Consider the following 22,443-nt stretch of genomic DNA (forward strand, 5'->3'; position numbering starts at 1 on the left):
CACACTAGACTAGAGAGAGGTGGGGAGGGGCTCATTACATACACACACAAGACTAGAGAGAGGTGGGGGGTCAGTACATACACACACTAGACTAGAGAGAGGTGGGGAGGGTCAGTACATACACACACTAGACTAGAGAGAGAGAGGTGGGGGGGTCAGTACACACACACTAGACTAGAGAGAGAGGTGGGGGTTCAGTACATACACACACTAGACTAGAGAGAGAGAGGAGGGGGGGGTCAGTACACACACACACTAGACTAGAGAGAGAGAGGTGGGGGTTCAGTACATACTAGAGGTCGACCAATTAATCGGAATGACGATTAATTAGGGATGATTTCAAGTTTTCATAACAATCGGAAATCGGTATTTTTGGGCGCCGATTTTATATACCTTTATTTAACTAGGCAAGTCAGTTAAGAACACATTCTTATTTTCAATGACGGCCTGGGAACAGTGGGTTAACTGCCTCATTCAGGGGCAGAACGACAGATTTTCACCTTGTCAGCTCGGGGGATCCAACCATGCAACCTTGCAGTTAACTAGTCCAACGCAATAACGACCTGCCTCTCTCTCGTTGCACTCCACAAGGAGACTGCCTGTTATGCGAATGCAGTAAGCCAAGGTAAGTTGCTAGCTAGAATTAAATTTATCTTATAAAAAACAATCATAATCACTAGTTAACTACACATGGTTGATGATATTACTAGATATTATCTAGCGTGTCCTGCGTTGCATATAATCTGACTGAGCATACAAGTATCTGACTGAGCCTTCGTAGGCAGAAGCAGGCGCGTAAACATTCATTCAAACAGCACTTTCGTGCGTTTTGCCAGCAGCTCTTCGTTGTGCGTCAAGCATTGCGCTGTTTATGACTTCAAGCCTATTAACTCCCGAGATGAGGCTGGTGTAACCGAAGTGAAATGGCTAGCTAGATAGCGCACGCTAATAGCGTTTCAAATGTCACTCGCTCTGAGACTTCTAGTAGTTGTTCTCATTGCTCTGCATGGGTAACGCTGCGTCGATCGTGGCTTTTGTCGTTGTGTTGCTGGTTCAAGCCCAGGGAGGAGCGAGGAGAGGGACGGAAGCTATACTGTTACACTGGCAATACTAAAGTGCCTATAAGAACAGCCAATAGTCAAAAGTTAATGAAATACAAAATGGTAGAGTGAAATAGTCCTATAATTCCTATAATAACTACAACCTAAAACTTCTTACCTGGGAATCTTGAAGACTCATATGTTCTGAGCAAGGAACTGAAAGGTTAGCTTTTTTACATGGCACATATTGCACTTTTATTTTCTTCTCCAACACTTTGTTTTTGCATTATTTAAACCAAATTGAACATGTTTCATTATTTACTTGAGGCTAAATTGATTTTATTGATGTATTATATTAAGTTAAAATAAGTGTTCATTCAGTATTGTTGTAATTGTCATTATGACAAATAAAAAAATATAAAAAAATGGCCGATTAATCGTTATCGGCTTTTTTGGTCCTCCAATAATCGGCATCGGCGTTGAAAAATCATAATCGGTCGACCTCTAGTACATACACACACAAGACTAGAGAGAGAGGTGGGGGGAGTCAGTACATACACACACACACACACGCACATACTAGCACACACACTAGACACACACACACACACTAGACACACACGCACACGCACTAGACGCACTAGACACACGCGCACTAGACACACGCACACACACACTAGACACGTACACACACTAGACACGTACACACACACACACACTAGACACGTACACACACACTAGACACGTACACACACACTAGACACGTACACACTAGACACGTACACACACACACACAAGACACGTACACACACACACTAGACACGTACACACACACACACTAGACACGTACACACACACACTAGACACGTACACACACACACTAGACACGTACACACACACACACACACACACACTAGACACGTACACACACACACACAAACACTAGACACGTACACACACACACACACACACACTAGACACGTACACACACACAAACACTAGACACGTACACACACACACACACTAGACACGTACACACACACACACACTAGACACGTACACACACACACACTAGACACGTACACACACACACACACACTAGACACGTACACACACACACTAGACACGTACACACACACACACACACTAGACACGTACACACACACACACACTAGACACGTACACACACACACACACACTAGACACGTAGACACACACACACACACTAGACACGTACACACACACACACACACACTAGACACGTACACACACACACACACACACTAGACACGTACACACACACACACACTAGACACGTACACACACACACACTAGACAGACACACACACACACACACACACACTAGACACGTACACACACACACACACACACTAGACACGTACACACACACACACACACACACACAGACACGTACACACACACACACACTAGACACGTACACACACACACACTAGACACGTACACACACACACTAGACACGTACACACACACACACACACTAGACACGTACACACACACACAAACTAGACACGTACACACACACACACACACACACACACACACACAGACACGTACACACACACACACACACTAGACACGTACACACACACACACACACACACACTAGACACGCACACACACACTAGACACGCACACACACACACTAGACACGTACACACACACACACTAGACACGTACACACACACACACTAGACACGTACACACACACACACACACACACTAGACACGTACACACACACACACACTAGACACGTACACACTAGACGACACGTACACACACACACACACACTAGACACGTACACACACACACACACACTAGACACGTACACACACACACACACACACTAGACACGTACACACACACACACTAGACACGTACACACACACACAGACACGACACACACACACACACACACACACTAGACACGTACACACACACACACACTAGACACGTACACACACACACTAGACACACACACACACACTAGACACGTACACACACACACACAAACTAGACACGTACACACACACACACACACACTAGACACGTACACACACACACACACACTAGACACGCACACACACACTAGACACGCACACACTAGACACGTACACACACTAGACACGTACACACTAGACACGTACACACACACACACTAGACACGTACACACACTAGACACGTACACACACACACACACACACTAGACACGTACACACACACACACTAGACACGTACACACACACACACTAGACACACACACACACACACACACACACACACACACACTAGACACGTACACACACACTAGACACGTACACACACACACACTAGACACGTACACACACACACACACACTAGACACGTACACACACACGTACACACACACACACGTACACACACACACACATGTACACACACACACACACACACACACATGTACACACACACATGTACACACACACATGTACACACTAGACACGTACACACACACACTAGACACGTACACACACACACACTAGACGCACACACACACACTAGACACTAGACACACACACTAGACACACACACACACACACACACTAGACACGTACACACACACACACTAGACACGTACACACACACAGACACACACACACACACTAGACACGTACACACACACACACACACAGACACACACACACACACACACACTAGACACGTACACACACACACTAGACACGTAGACACACACACACACTAGACACGTACACACACACACACACACACACACTAGACACACACACACACACACACACACTAGACACGTGTACACACACACTAGACACGTGTACACGTACACACACACACTAGACACGTACACACACTAGACACGTACACACACACACACGTGTACACACACTAGACACGTGTACACACACAGTCACGTACACACACACTAGACACGTACACACACACACTAGACACGTACACACACACACAGACACGTACACACACACACTAGACACGTACACACACACACTAGACACGTACACACACACACACACACTAGACACACACACACACTAGACACGTACACACACACACTAGACACGTACACACACTAGACACGTACACACACTAGACACGTACACACACTAGACACGTACACACACTAGACACGTACACACACACTAGACACGTACACACACACACTAGACACGTACACACACTAGACACGTACACACACACACACACTAGACACGTACACACACACACTAGACACGTACACACACACACTAGACACGCACACACACACACACACACTAGACACGACACGTACACACACACACACACACACACACTAGACACACACACACACACACACACGACACACACACACACACTAGACACACACACACACACAGACACGACACACACACACACTAGACACGTACACACACACACTAGACACACACACACACATACACACACACACACTAGACACACACACACACACTAGACACGTACACACACACACTAGACACGTACACACACACACACTAGACAGACACGTACACACACTAGACACGTACACACACACACACACTAGACACGTACACACACACACACACTAGACACGTACACACACACACTAGACACTAGACACACACACACTAGACACGACACACACACACACACAGACACGTACACACACACACACACACTAGACACACACACACACTAGACACACACAGACACGTAGACACACACACACACTAGACACGTACACACACACACACACACTAGACACGTACACACACACACACACACACTAGACACGTACACACACACTAGACACGACACACTAGACACGTACACACACACACTAGACACGTACACACACACACACACACACACACGTACACACACACACTAGACACACACACACACACACACAAGACACGTACACACACACACACTAGACACGTACACACACACACTAGACACGTACACACACACACTAGACACGTAGACACACACACACAGACACGTAGACACACACACACACACACGTAGACACACACACACACACACACACTAGACACGTACACACACACACACACTAGACACGTACACACACACTAGACACGTACACACACACACACACACACACTAGACACACACACACACACTAGACACTAGACACACACACAGACACACACACACACACAGACACGTACACACACACAGACACACACACACTAGACACGTACACACACACTAGACACGTACACACACACACACACACACACACAGACACGTACACACACACACACACACACACTAGACACACACACACTAGACACAGACACACACACTAGACACACACACACACACACTAGACACGCACACACACACACACACAGACACACACACACACACTAGACACACACAGACACGTACACACACACACTAGACACACACACACACACACTAGACACGTACACACACACACACACTAGACACACACACACTAGACACACACTAGACACGTACACACACACACACACACTACACACACACACACTAGACACGTACACACACACACACAGACACACACACACACACTAGACACGTACACACACACACACACTAGACACGTACACACACACACACACACACACACACACACTAGACACGTACACACACACACACAGACACGTACACACACACACACACACACACACACACACACACACACTAGACACACACGTAGACACACACACTAGACACGTACACACACACACACTAGACACGTACACACACACACTAGACACGTACACACACACACACACTAGACACGTACACACACACTAGACACGTACACACACTAGACACGTACACACACACACTAGACACACACACACACACAGACACTAGACACGTACACACACACACTAGACACACACACACACACTAGACACACACACACACACACTAGACAGACACGTACACACACACACACTAGACACACACACACTAGACACACACACACACACTAGACACGTACACACACACACTAGACACACACACACACTAGACACGTACACACACACACACACTAGACACGTACACACACACTAGACACGACACACACACACACACACACTAGACACGTACACACACACACACACACACACTAGACAGACACACACACACACTAGACACGTACACACACACACACTAGACACGTACACACACACACTAGACACGTACACACACACACTAGACACGTACACACACACACACTAGACACGTACACACACACACACACGTACACACACACACACTAGACACGTACACACACACACACACACTAGACACGTACACACACGTACACACACACACACTAGACACGTACACACACACACACACTAGACACACACACACACACACACACACACTAGACACACACACACTAGACACGTACACACACACACACACACTAGACACACACACACTAGACACACACACACACACTAGACACGTACACACACACACACTAGACACGTACACACACACTAGACACACACACACACACACGTAGACACACACACTAGACACACACACACACACTAGACACGTACACACACACACACACTAGACACGTACACACACACACTAGACACGTACACACACACACACTAGACACGACACGTACACACACACACTAGACACACACACACACTAGACACGTACACACACACACACACACACACACACTAGACACGTACACACACACACACACACACACACACTAGACACGTACACACACACACACACTAGACACGTACACACACACACACTAGACACGTACACACACACACACACACTAGACACGTACACACTAGACACACACACACACACACTAGACACGTACACACACACACTAGACACGTACACACACACACACACACACACACTAGACACGTACACACACACACACACACTAGACACGTACACACACACACTAGACACGTACACACACACACACTAGACACGTACACACACACACACACACACTAGACACGTACACACGTACACACACACACACACACTAGACACGTACACACACACACACACACTAGACACACACACACACTAGACACGTACACACACACACACTAGACACTAGACACACACACTAGACACGTACACACACACACTAGACACGTACACACACACACTAGACACGTACACACACACACACTAGACACGTACACACACACACACAGACACGTACACACACACACTAGACACGTACACACACACACACTAGACACACACACACACTAGACACGTACACACACACACACTAGACACGTACACACACAGACACGTACACACACACACACTAGACACACACTACACACACACTAGACACGTACACACACACACACTAGACACGTACACACACACACACACACTACACACACACACAGACACACTAGACACGTACACACACACACACACTAGACACGTACACACACACACACTAGACACACACACACACTAGACACGTACACACACACACACACACACACGTACACACACACAGACACACACACACACTAGACACGTACACACACACACACTAGACACGTACACACTAGACACGTACACACACACACACTAGACACGTACACACACACACTAGACACGTACACACACACACGTACACACACACACACACGTAGACGTACACACACACACTAGACACGTACACACACACACACTAGACACGTACACACACACACACACACACACACACTAGACACGACACGTACACACACACACACACGTACACACTAGACACGTACACACACACACTAGACACGTACACACACACACGACACACACACACTAGACACGTACACACACACACTAGACACGTAGACACACACACACACACACACGTACACACACACACACACACTAGACACGTACACACACTAGACACGTACACACACACACACACTAGACACGTACACACACACACTAGACACGTACACACACACACTAGACACGTACACACACACACACACGTAGACACACACACACACACTAGACACGTACACACACACACACTAGACACGTACACACACACACACTAGACACGACACACACACACTAGACACGTACACACACACACACACACACTAGACACGTACACACACACACTAGACACACACTAGACACGTAGACACACACACACACACTAGACACGACACACACACAGACACGTACACACACACACTAGACACACACACACACACACACACGTACACACACACACACACACACACAGACACGTACACACACACACACACACACACTAGACACGCACACACACACACAGACACGTACACACACACACACGTACACACACACTAGACACGTACACACACACACACACACAGACACACACAAGACACGTACACACACACACACACTAGACACGTACACACACACACGTAGACACACACACACACGTACACACACAAGACACACACACTAGACACGTACACACACACACACGTACACACACAAGACACGTACACACACACACACACACACTAGACACGTACACACACACACACTAGACACGTACACACACACGTACACACACAAGACACGTACACACACACACACACTAGACACGTACACACACACACACACTAGACACGTACACACACACACACACACACACACTAGACACGTACACACACACTAGACACGCACACACACACACACTAGACACGTACACACACAGACACGTACACACACTAGACACGTACACACACACACACACGTAGACACGCACACACACACTAGACACGTGCACACACACACACACACACAGACACACACTAGACACGTACACACACACACACACACTAGACAGACACGTACACACACACACTAGACACACACACACACACACACACACTAGACACGTACACACACACACTAGACACGTACACACACACACTAGACACGTACACACACTAGACACGCACTAGACACGTACACACACTAGACACGCACTAGACACGTAGACACACACACACTAGACACGTACACACACACACTAGACACGTACACACACACACACACACACTAGACACGTACACACACACACTAGACACGTACACACACACACTAGACACGTACACACACACACACTAGACACGTACACACACACACACTAGACACGTACACACACACACTAGACACGTACACACACACACTAGACACGTACACACACACACTAGACACACACACACACACTAGACACGTACACACACACACTAGACACGTACACACACACACACTAGACACGTACACACACACACTAGACACGTACACACACACACTAGACACGTACACACACACACACTAGACACGTACACACACACACTAGACACGTACACACACACACTAGACACGTACACACACACACTAGACACGTACACACACACACTAGACACGTACACACACACACTAGACACGTACACACACTAGACACACACACACACACTAGACACACACACACACTAGACACGTACACACACACACTAGACACGTACACACACACACTAGACACGTACACACACACACTAGACACGTACACACACACTAGACACGTACACACACTAGACACGTACACACACTAGACACGTACACACACTAGACACGTACACACACTAGACACGTACACAGTTTGTCTGACAGTCTGGTTGCGGGCCTTCATGTAGTTCATGGCTGTTCTATCCTTCCTGCTGTCCTCCATCTTCTGTTGGCCTAGCCAAGACATCTGCATCTGGGGACTGCAGAGGAGAGGGTTACACACACACACACACACACACACAGTGCACGTGCGTACACACACACACTTACTTGTGTACATAGTCGTTCTCTGAGCCAGGTTCAGAGTCGTGGTCAGGTAGGTGTGTGTCCGCCGCCTGCCGTGGGTTTTCTCTGAGGACGGTGGAGGTGAGCTGAGGGGTGGTTAGCGCCCCCGGTGTCTGGAGGCTGTCATTACCACGAAGCCAGGAGGCCTCCACACTACTCTCCTCTAGTGGGCCGACAGAGAGAGAGAGAGAGACGGAGAAAAACATATTTTAGCAACATCTGTAGATACTTGTATTTATACAGGGAGTGTACAAAACATTAGGAACACCTGCTCTTTCCATGACAGGTGACAGTTATGATCCCTTATTGACGTCACATGTTGAATCCACTTCAGTGTAAATGGAGGAGACAGGTTAAAGAAGGACATGGATTGTGTGTGTGTGTGTGCCATTCAGAAGGTGAGTGGGGAAGACAAAACATTAAAGTGCCTTTGAATGGGGTACGGTAGTAGGTGTCAGGTGCACCGGTTTGTGTCAAGAACTGTAACGCTGCTGGGTTTTTCACACGCAACAGTTTCCCGTGTGTATCAAGAATGGTTCACCACCTAGAGGACATCCAACCAACTTGACAACTGTGGGAAGCATTAGAGTCAACAGGGCCAGCATCCCTGTGGAACACTTTCCACACCTTGACTAGTCCATGCCCTGATGAATTGAGGCTGTTCTGAGGGCAAAAGGGAGTGCAACTGAATATTAGAAAGATGTTCCTAATGTTTAGTACCCTCAGTGTATGTCTCTGTGTGAGAGACAGACCCACCCTCGATGCGTTTACTCTTGTGTATTGGTGTCCGCCCCTTCTTGCTGCGGATGGAGCTGGTCTTGCTGCTGGCGCCTGACGTTACTGACATCCGGTCCCCATCCTCTCCTCCTGTTAGCAGACTGTTCCGGTAGGAGATTAAGGGCAGCCACACGTCCTCACGACGCTCCGACATCGACTCCGACATAAACTTCTCCAGATACGAGTGACTGGGAGGAGGAGAGAGACGGGTTACACACACAGTCTGCTTATTGTGACATAATCATTTGACACACACACACACAGGGCAGGTACTTACACAGTCTTCTTGTCCTGTCGCAGCAGTTTGGAGGAGAACTCTGAGAGGACCTCTAGGAAGGCCAGGTTAGGAGGAGGGAACTCTGCACCATGGGGGTTCTGGTACTTAAAGGCAAACTCTATACCATCCCTGTGGAGGGGTGAGACAGGAAGAGAGACGAGGGGTGAGACAGGAAGAGAGACGAGGGGTGAGACAGGAAGAGAGACGAGGGGTGAGACAGGAAGAGAGACGAGGGGTGAGACAGAAAGAGAAGACGAGGGGTGAGACAGAAAGAGAGAGACGAGGGGTGAGACAGAAAGAGAGAGACGAGGGGTAAGGGGGAGGAAGAGACACACAATCAGCTCAAGAATCTGTGTGTGTGTGTTGGGTCTGTGTGTTGGGTCTGTGTGTTGGGTCTGTGTGTGTGTGAGTTGGGTCTGTGTGTGCGTGTGTCGGGTCTGTGTGTGCGTGTGTCGGGTCTGTGTGTGCGTGTGTCGGGTCTGTGTGTGTGTGTCGGGTCTGTGTGTGTGTGTCGGGTCTGTGTGTGTGTGTCGGGTCTGTGTGTGTGTGTGGGTCTGTGTGTGTGTGGGTCTGTGTGTGTGTGTTGGGTCTGTGTGTGTGTGTGTTGGGTCTGTGTGTGTGTGTGTTGGGTCTGTGTGTGTGTGTGTTGGGTCTGTGTGTGTGTGTGTGTGGTGTGTGTGTGTGTGTTGTCTGTGTGTGTGTGTTGGTGTGTGTGTGTGTGTCTGTGTGTGTGTGTGTGTGTGTGTTGGGTCTGTGTGTGTGTGTGTGTTGGGTCTGTCTGTGTGTGTGTGTGTTGGGTCTGTCTGTGTGTGTGTGTGTGTGTGGTCTGTGTGTGTGTGTGTGTGTGTGTGTGTGTGTCTGTGTGTGTGTGTGTCTGTCTGTGTGTGTCTGTCTGTCTGTGTGTGTGTGTGGTCTGTCTGTGTGTGTGTGTGTGTGGTCTGTCTGTGTGTGTGTGTGTGTGGTCTGTCTGTGTGTGTGTGTGGTCTGTCTGTGTGTGTGTGTGGTCTGTCTGTGTGTGTGTGTGTGGTCTGTCTGTGTGTGTGTGTGTGGTCTGTCTGTGTGTGTGTGTGTGTGTCTGTCTGTCTGTCTGTCTGTGTGTGTGTGTGTCTGTCTGTCTGTGTGTGTGTGTGTGTCTGTCTGTCTGTCTGTCTGTGTGTGTGTGTGTGTGGTCTGTCTGTGTGTGTGTGTGGTCTGTCTGTGTGTGTGTGTGTGTGGTCTGTCTGTCTGTCTGTCTGTCTGTCTGTGTGCGTGTGTCGGGTCTGTGTGCGTGTGTCGGGTCTGCGTGCGTGTGTCGGGTCTGTGCGTGCGTGTGTCGGGTCTGTGCGCGTGTGTCGGGTCTGTGCGCGTGTGTCGGGTCTGTGCGCGTGTGTGTCGGGTCTGTGCGTGCGTGTGTCGGGTCTGTGCGCGCGTGTGTCGGGTCTGTGCGCGCGTGTCGGGTCTGTGCGCGCGTGTCGGGTCTGTCGTGCGCGCGTGTCGGGTCTGTGCGTGCGTGTGTCGGGTCTGTGCGCGCGTGTGTCGGGTCTGTGCGTGCGTGTGTCGGGTCTGTGCGCGCGTGTGTCGGGTCTGTGCGTGCGTCGGGGTCTGTGCGTGCGTGTGTCGGGTCTGTGCGTGCGCGGGTCTGTGCGTGCGTGTGTCGGGTCTGTGCGGCGTGTGTCGGGTCTGTGCGTGCGTGTGTCGGGTCTGTGCGTGCGTGTGTCGGGTCTGTGCGTGCGTGTGTCGGGTCTGTGCGTGCGTGTGTCGGGTCTGTGCGTGCGTGTGTCGGGTCTGTGCGTGCGTGTGTCGGGTCTGTGCGTGCGTGTGTCGGGTCTGTGCGTGTGTCGGGTCTGTGCGTGCGTGTGTCGGGTCTGTGCGTGCGTGTGTCGGGTCTGTGCGTGCGTGTGTCGGGTCTGTGCGCGCGTGTGTCGGGTCTGTGCGTGCGTGTGTCGGGTCTGTGCGTGCGTGTGTCGGGTCTGTGCGTGCGTGTGTCGGGTCTGTGCGTGCGTGTGTCGGGTCTGTGCGTGCGTGTGTCGGGTCTGTGCGTGCGTGTGTCGGGTCTGTGCGTGCGTGTGTCGGGTCTGTGCGTGCGTGTGTCGGGTCTGTGCGTGCGTGTGTCGGGTCTGTGCGTGCGTGTGTCGGGTCTGTGCGCGCGTGTGTCGGGTCTGTGCGTGTGTCGGGTCTGTGCGTGTGTCGGGTCTGTGCGTGCGTGTGTCGGGTCTGTGCGTGCGTGTGTCGGGTCTGTGCGTGCGTGTGTCGGGTCTGTGCGTGCGTGTGTCGGGTCTGTGCGTGCGTGTGTCGGGTCTGTGCGTGCGTGTGTCGGGTCTGTGCGTGCGTGTGTCGGGTCGGGTCTGTGCGTCTGTGCGTGCGTGTGTCGGGTCTGTGCGTGCGTGTGTCGGGTCTGTGCGTGCGTGTGTCGGGTCTGTGCGTGCGTGTGTCGGGTCTGTGCGTGCGTGTGTCGGGTCTGTGCGTGCGTGTGTCGGGTCTGTGCGTGCGTGTGTCGGGTCTGTGCGTGCGTGTGTCGGGTCTGTGCGTGCGTGTGTCGGGTCTGTGCGTGCGTGTGTCGGGTCTGTGCGTGCGTGTGTCGGGTCTGTGCGTGCGTGTGTCGGGTCTGTGCGTGCGTGTGTCGGGTCTGTGCGTGCGTGTGTCGGGTCTGTGCGTGCGTGTGTCGGGTCTGTGCGTGCGTGTGTCGGGTCTGTGCGTGCGTGTGTCGGGTCTGTGCGTGCGTGTGTCGGGTCTGTGCGCGTGTGTCGGGTCTGTGCGTGCGTGTGTCGGGTCTGTGCGTGTGTGTCGGGTCTGTGCGTGTGTGTGTCGGGTCTGTGTGTGTGTGTGTTGGGTCTGTGTGTGTGTGTGTTGGGTCTGTCTGTGTGTGTGTGTGTGTGTCTGTCTGTGTGTGTGTGTGTCGTGTCTGTGTGTGTGTGTGGTCTGTCTGTGTGTGTGTGTGTGTGTGTGTCGGGTCTGTGTGTGTGGTCTGTCTGTCTGTGTGTGTGTGTGTGTCTGTGTGTGTGTCGGGTCTGTCGTGTGTGTGGTCTGTGTGTGTGTGGGTCTGTCGTGTGTGGGTCTGTGTGTGTGTGTCGGGTCTGTCTGTGTGTCTGTGTGTGTGTCGGGTCTGTCTGTGTGTGTGGGTCTGTGTGTGTGTGTGGGTCTGTCTGTCTGTCTGGTGTGTCTGTGTGTCTGTCTGTGTGTGTGTGTGTGTGTGTGTGTGTCGGGTCTTGTGTGCAGTGTAGCGACAGCCTCTCTGGTTTTGATCTGGTCCAGGTGAAGGTGTGTGGGCGTGTGCGTCTGTCTGCCAACTCCTTGATGCCGCTGACGTGTGTGTGACGTTCTGTCCAGAGTAGGACCCTGGTCCTGGTGAAGCTCGTTGAACAGCTACAACACACAGTGAACAGTCTGTGTGTGTGTGGAGCGGGTGTGTCAGTGTGTGTGTGTCGGGTGTGTCAGTGTGTGTGTGTGGAGCGGGTGTGTGTGTGTGTGTGTGCGGGTGTGTCTGTGTGTGTGTGTGAGTGTGGTGTGTCAGTGTGTGTGTGGACAGCCTCTCTGGTTTTGATCTGGTCCAGGCCGAAGGTGTGGGCGCGGGTGCCAGTGTGATGCCGCTGACGTGAGCGGTCTGTCAGTGTAGGACCCTGGTCCTGGAAGCGTTGAACAGCTACAACACACAGTGAACAGTGAGTGTGTGTGGAGCGGGTGTGTCAGTGTGTGTGTGGAGCGGGTGTGTCAGTGTGTGTGTGTGGAGCGGGTGTGTCAGTGTGTGTGTGTGGAGCGGGTGTGTCAGTGTGTGTGTGTGGAGCGGGTGTGTCAGTGTGTGTGTGTGGAGCGGGTGTGTCAGTGTGTGTGTGTGTGTGGAGCGGGTGTGTCAGTGTGTGTGTGTGGAGCGGGTGTGTCAGTGTGTGTGTGTGGAGCGGGTGTGTCAGTGTGTGTGTGTGGAGCGGGTGTGTCAGTGTGTGTGTGTGGAGCGGGTGTGTCAGTGTGTGTGTGTGGAGCGGGTGTGTCAGTGTGTGTGTGTGGAGCGGGTGTGTCAGTGTGTGTGTGTGGAGCGGGTGTGTCAGTGTGTGTGTGTGGAGCGGGTGTGTCAGTGTGTGTGTGTGGAGCGGGTGTGTCAGTGTGTGTGTGGAGCGGGTGTGTCAGTGTGTGTGTGGAGCGGGTGTGTCAGTGTGTGTGTGGAGCGGGTGTGTCAGTGTGTGTGTGGAGCGGGTGTGTCAGTGTGTGTGTGGAGCGGGTGTGTCAGTACCTGTTGCAGACTGAGGATGAGGGTTTTGGCACAGAGGATCTTATCACTCTGTCTGGTCTTACTGAGAGTCTCCTTGATGATATCACCATAGTCATTATAATACTGGAGACAGGAGAGAGAGAGATAGACAGACACAGGAGAGAGAGAGAGACAGACAGACACAGGAGAGAGAGATAGAGAGACACAGACAGACAGAGACAGGAGAGAGAGAGATAGAGACAGACAGAGACAGGAGAGAGAGAGACAGAGACAGGAGAGAGAGAGACAGAGACAGGAGAGAGAGAGACAGAGACAGGAGAGAGAGAGACAGAGACAGGAGAGAGAGAGACAGAGACAGGAGAGAGAGAGACAGAGACAGGAGAGAGAGAGACAGAGACAGGAGAGAGAGAGACAGAGACAGGAGAGAGAGAGACAGAGACAGGAGAGAGAGAGACAGAGACAGGAGAGAGAGAGACAGAGACAGGAGAGAGAGAGACAGAGACAGGAGAGAGAGACAGAGACAGGAGAGAGAGAGACAGAGACAGGAGAGAGAGAGACAGGAGAAAGACAAAGGGACAGAAAGAGAGCGAGAGACATAAAGGGAGAGAGAGAGACAGGAGAGAGAGACAGGAGAGAGAGAGACAGGAGAAAGACAAAGGGACAGAAAGAGAGCGAGAGACATAAAGGGAGAGAGAGAGACAGGAGAGAGAGACAGACAGGAGAGAGAGAGACAGATGAGAGAGACAGGAGAAAGAGAGAGAGGAGAGAGAGAGGAGAAAGAGAGAGAGACAGGAGAAAGACAAAGGGACAGATAAGAGAGAGGGAGATAGATAAAGAGAGAGACAGGAGACAGAGAGAGAGGAGAAAGAGAGAGAGACCAGTCAGAACTTTGGTTGAGGATACAAGAGGCTAGCATGATGATGTGTGACTATCAGACATGAAATGAAAGCATACAGGGATCAGGGACAGAAACAACTATTGTCATGTTTCATTGAAGTGTCAGATAGACAGATGACACCAGGTCAGATGACACCAGGTCAGCACCTTCATGTAGTGTTTGAAGATGTCTGCAGCAGCAGGCATGTCCACGATGTCATAGATGATGAGTTTGCTGAAGGCTGCGAGCAGGTTTCTCCTCTTGTGAAGGGCTTCTATCTTATTGGCTTCATCCTCCTCGTCACCTTCTGGAGACAGAACATACATACTTAGTGGTCTGTGTGTGTGTGCGTAGAATGTGTGTGTAATAATAATAATAATAATAATAATAATGTGGGTGCTTACAATTCCAATGTTTGAATTGGAAATGGGTTTTTTGCATATCCCAACTCCCCCTGAGACACTCTCAGAGAGTGGGGTCATGGCCAGGAATCAGACATTACTGACGGCGACCCTGGAGCAATGAGGGTTAAGTGTCTTGCTCAAGGCATTGGCTGATTTTTCACCTAGTCGGCTCGTGATCTGAACCAGCAACCTTTCGGATACTGACCCAACCGCTAGGCCACCTGCTGTGTGTGTGTGTCTCTGTGTGTGTGTGTGTCTAACCCATGCTCTGGTTCTCATCATCCTGGTCTATAAACACGTGGTCCAGGATGAAGGTGAGCAGCTCGTTCTGTAAGGTGCTGTCTGGGTTGAACACCAGGGCCTCCAGTCCTTCTCTGCCCCCAGACACCAACTGGTGACTGAAGACCATCAGCAGGTCACACAACAACATGAAGGCCTGTTGTAAAGGGAGGGAACACATCATCATTAACACCGTTCTTCATCATCATCATCAGTTTAAACTGGAGTGAGTCTAGTTCAAGTGGTGTAAACTGGAGTTTAAACTGGTTTGAGACTGGTTTACTGAACTTGAAAAAGACTGGTTGAACAGGTGTGAACTGGTTTGAGACTGGTGTATCAGGGAGAGGACACACACTGCTCTCATCATCATCAGTTTAAACTGGAGTGAGACTGGTCTAACAGGTCTAAGTGGAGTGAGACTAGTCTAAGTGGAGTGAGACTAGTCTAAGTGGAGTGAGACTAGTCTAAGTGGAGTGAGACTAGTCTAAGTGGAGTGAGACTAGTCTAAGTGGAGTGAGACTGGTCTAAGTGGAGTGAGACTGGTCTAAGTGGAGTGAGACTGGTCTAAGTGGAGTGAGACTGGTCTAAGTGGAGTGAGACTGGTCTAAGTGGAGTGAGACTGGTCTAAGTGGAGTGAGACTGGTCTAAGTGGAGTGAGACTGGTCTAAGTGGAGTGAGACTGGTCTAAGTGGAGTGAGACTGGTCTAAGTGGAGTGAGACTGGTCTGACAGGTGCAAACTGGTTCGTACCTGTTCTTTGACAGGTGTGTTGACATTGGATAGACACTGCTGACAGACAGCCAGGAAGGACTTCACCACTCTCCTCAGAGCCACCAGGTCCTCCTTACTAGGAGTTCCCTCTGTGATTTTCACCAGCTGCCACAGTATGGAGTAGTGGGAACACTGCAGGGCCTGGACAGCGATCTGTTCTGGCATGGCCCCCTGCTCAATACCAGCCTTCAACAACCTGTAGCAGCTACCAAACAGGTCCCACCGCGTCAGGTCATGAGCACTGGGAACACACACACACACACACACACACCAGTCAGAGTCCTGGGAGGACCTTTATATTCATGACTTACTGAGAGGGACGGCGAGAGGGAGCGAGGGTTCTACTCGAAATGAGACAGAGGATGGAAGGTCTTACTTGTGGAAGGCCGTGAGTCTCTTGAGGGTAGACAGAACGTTGTAGATGTCGTCATCGTCGGCCTCCTCGGCCTCTTGCAGCAGGTCTTCTACGGAGTGTGTGAAGCGGTCCGTTATCTCGTCGATGAGTTGCGAGCGGGCGATGTCCACTCTGTTCATGATGGTGTACTCCTCAGAACACAGGATGCTGTAGGTCTTACTGCAAGCCTCCAGAACATCTGTCTCAATGTGTTTCTCCACCACCAGGCGAATCTGCTTCAGTAAGGCATCTAGGTGCTGGGAGAAGGAGGGAGAGAAGGAGGGAGAGAGGTCAGTAACTACAGTCACCCATAAAGAAAATGTCACACACGAAAACATTAACTAGGCCTCTCACACACACAAACCGAGCATGCACACACACACACACACACACACACACACACACTCCTACCTTCTCCATACGCCCAGCGCTGTACACGTCCAGATCAAAGAACATAGGGATCTGTAGCAGGTTAGCCACCTTCTCAGAGTCGGCCTGGTACTTAGACAGCAGCATGGGCAGGGCCATGATGAAGTGTTCTGTCAGTTTGTTCTTGTCGTCGATCTGAGTCTTCCTCTCCTTCGCCGTGAGAACACGCTTCCCAGTGCCCCTGCCGACGGGTGGGTGAGCCTCTGCTGCCTGCCGGATGGTACACACCATCACCTCAATCAGGGAACTCTCCTGTCTGTCTGACAGCACTGTGATGGGAGGGAGGAGAGAGAGATCACAGTCTGATGGTCAATCAACTCTTTATAAACAGACACCGGGACACAAACAGACACCGGGACATAAACAGACACAGGGACACAAACAGACACAAACAGACACCGGGACACAAACACAAACAGACACCGGGACACAAACAGACACAGGGACACAAACAGACACCGGGACACAAACAGACACCGGGACACAAACAGACACCGGGACACAAACAGACACCGGGACATAAACAGACACAGGGACACAAACAGACACCGGGACACAAACAGACACCGGGACACAAACAGACACCGGGACACAAACACAAACAGACACCGGGACACAAACACAAACAGACACCGGGACACAAACACAAACAGACACCGGGACACAAACAGACACAGGGACACAAACAGACACCGGGACACAAACAGACACCGGGACACAGACACAGGGACACAAACAGACACCGGGACACAAACAGACACCGGGACACAAACAGACACCGGGACACAAACAGACACGGGACACAAACAGACACCGGGACACAAACAGACACCGGGACACAAACAGACACCGGGACACAAACAGACACCGGGACACAAACAGACACCGGGACACAAACAGACACCGGGACACAAACAGACACCGGGACACAAACAGACACCGGGACACAAACAGACACAAACAGACACAAACAGACACAAACAGACACAAACAGACACAAACAGACACAAACGGGACACAAACAGACACCGGGACACAAACAGACACCGGGACACAAACAGAAACCGGGACACAAACACAAACAGACACGGGACACAAACAGAAACCGGGACACAAACACAAACCGACACCGGGACACAAACAGACACCGGGACACAAACAGACACCGGGACACAAACAGACACCGGGACACAAACAGACACCGGGACACAAACAGACACCGGGACATAAACACAAACAGACACCGGGACATAAACACAAACAGACACCGGGACATAAACACAAACAGACACCGGGACATAAACACAAACAGACACCGGGACATAAACACAAACAGACACCGGGACATAAACACAAACACAAACAGGGACATAAACACAAACACAAACAGGGACATAAACACAAACAGGGACATAAACACAAACAGACACCGGGACATAAACAGACACAGGGACACAAACACAAACAGACACAAACAGACACCGGGACATAAACACAAACAGACACCGGGACACAAACAAAACAGACACCGGGACACAAACAAAACAGACACTGGGACACAAACAGACACCGGGACACAAACAGACACCGGGACACAAACAGACACCGGGACACAAACACAAACAGACACAAACAGACACCGGGACATAAACACAAACAGACACCGGGACACAAACAAAACAGACACCGGGACACAAACAGACACCGGGACACGGACAGACACCGGGACATAAACACAAACAGACACCGGGACATAAACACAAACAGACACAGGGACACAAACAGACACAGGGACACAAACAGACACCGGGACACAAACAGACACCGGGACACAAACACAAACAGACACAAACAGACACCGGGACATAAACACAAACAGACACCGGGACACAAACAAAACAGACACCGGGACACAAACAGACACCGGGACACGGACAGACACCGGGACACAAACAGACACCGGGACACAAACACAAACAGACACAAACAGACACCGGGACACAAACACAAACAGACACCGGGACACAAACAGACACCGGGACATAAACAGACACCGGGACACAAACAGACACCGGGACACAAACAGACACCGGGACACAAACAGACACCGGGACACAAACACAAACAGACACCGGGACACAAACAGACACCGGGACACAAACACAAACAGACACCGGGACACAAACAGACACCGGGACACAAACACAAACAGACACCGGGACACAGACAGACACCGGGACACAAACAGACACCAGGACACAAACAGACACCGGGACACAAACAGACACCGGGACACAAACAGACACCGGGACACAAACAGACACCGGGACACAAACAGACACCGGGACACAAACAGACACCGGGACACAAACAGACACCGGGACACAAACAGACACCGGGACACAAACACAAACAGACACAAACAGACACCGGGACATAAACACAAACAGACACCGGGACACAAACAAAACAGACACCGGGACACGGACAGACACCGGGACACGGACAGACACCGGGACATAAACACAAACAGACACCGGGACACAAACAGACAAAAACAGACACCGGGACACAAACACAAACAGACACCGGGACACAAACACAAACAGACACCGGGACATAAACAGACACAGGGACACAAACAGACACCGGGACACAAACAGACACCGGGACACAAACAGACACCGGGACACAAACAGACACCGGGACACAAACACAAACAGACGCCGGGACATAAACAGACCCCGGGACACAAACAGTGAGTTATGGTAAAGATATCTCACCCTCCTCTCCTTGTACAGGCTCCTCCAGCAGTAACTCAGTCATACACTCCCAGTCCTTCAGCAGCTCCTGAGAACTCTCCCACAGAGAGTCCACCAGATAGGCTGCATGTTCATGAAGCTCACTCTCCAAGAAGAACAGCACCAGCATGCGGAGGAGGTTCCCGTTGGGGCTGCTCCTCCCTCTCCTCTTAGCCAACTCCTCCTCTGCCTGGGGGTCATGTCTGCTGAACAACCTGCACACAAAGTGGAATGTTGCTGGAGAAGGTCAATATCAGCCAATAATAGTCGCTGAATGGATTTATGGGTTGGATTCCAACACTCAGACAGGCAGGCAGACTCACTTCCTGTGCAGGAACTCTCCTGCTGCCACGGCGACAGGTCTGTGGGCAGAGTAAACCAGGTGGTAGACATTCTCGCAGTCCTCATTGGACAACGCATCCTCGCTGCCCCTAGAACAACCAATCACAACTAGTGACATTAAAACGGGGCAGCCAATCCCAAACCGTTACAATAAGCACACAGGGTCCCATTATACGAGTATGTGTGAAATGGCAAACGTGTGTTGATATGTAAACGTGTGTTGATATGTAAATGTGTGTTGATATGTAAATGTGTGTGTGTGTGTTGATATGTAAACGTGTGTTGATATGTAAATGTGTGTTGATATGTAAATGTGTGTGTGTGTGTGTGTGTGTGTGTTGATATGTAAACGTGTGTTGATATGTAAACATGTGTTGATATGTAAATGTGTGTGATATGTAAATGTGTGTTGATATGTAAACGTGTGTTGATATGTAAACATGTGTTGATATGTAAATGTGTGTGTGTGTTGATATGTAAACGTGTGTTGATATGTAAATGTGTGTGTGTGTGTGTGTTGATATGTGTGTGTTGATATGTAAACATGTGTTGATATGTAAATGTGTGTGTGTGTGTGTGTGTGTGTGTTGATATGTAAACATGTGTTGATATGTAAATGTGTGTGTGTGTGTGTGTTGATATGTAAACGTGTGTTATGTAAACGTGTGTTGATATGTAAACATGTGTTGATATGTAAATGTGTGTGTGTGTGTGTGTGTTGATATGTAAACGTGTGTTGATATGTAAAAATGTGTGTGTGTGTGTGTGTGTGTTGATATGTAAACATGTGTTGATATGTAAATGTGTGTTGATATGTAAACGTGTGTTGATATGTAAACGTGTGTTGATATGTAAATGTTGATATGTGTGTGT

General features: G+C 50.2%; 1 protein-coding gene across 1 annotated transcript in view; it reads right to left on the reverse strand.

The window, feature by feature from the left end:
* Nucleotides 1–22,443, reverse strand: part of LOC112240048 (cohesin subunit SA-1) — a 53,155-nt gene that overhangs the window by 2,936 nt on the left and 27,776 nt on the right. Inside the window, 15 exon segments of the mRNA XM_042318748.1 lie at nt 9,845–9,955; nt 10,026–10,203; nt 10,797–11,005; nt 11,095–11,233; nt 14,292–14,327; nt 14,330–14,384; nt 14,386–14,436; nt 15,296–15,397; nt 16,319–16,458; nt 16,817–16,991; nt 17,584–17,845; nt 17,981–18,255; nt 18,410–18,696; nt 21,211–21,443; nt 21,552–21,659. Of these exon segments, the coding sequence (XP_042174682.1) occupies nt 9,845–9,955; nt 10,026–10,203; nt 10,797–11,005; nt 11,095–11,233; nt 14,292–14,327; nt 14,330–14,384; nt 14,386–14,436; nt 15,296–15,397; nt 16,319–16,458; nt 16,817–16,991; nt 17,584–17,845; nt 17,981–18,255; nt 18,410–18,696; nt 21,211–21,443; nt 21,552–21,659 (2,361 nt within the window).

The sequence above is a fragment of the Oncorhynchus tshawytscha genome, unplaced genomic scaffold, assembly GCF_018296145.1.
Source record: "Oncorhynchus tshawytscha isolate Ot180627B unplaced genomic scaffold, Otsh_v2.0 Un_scaffold_339_pilon_pilon, whole genome shotgun sequence".
Taxonomy (NCBI): Eukaryota; Metazoa; Chordata; class Actinopteri; order Salmoniformes; family Salmonidae; genus Oncorhynchus; species Oncorhynchus tshawytscha.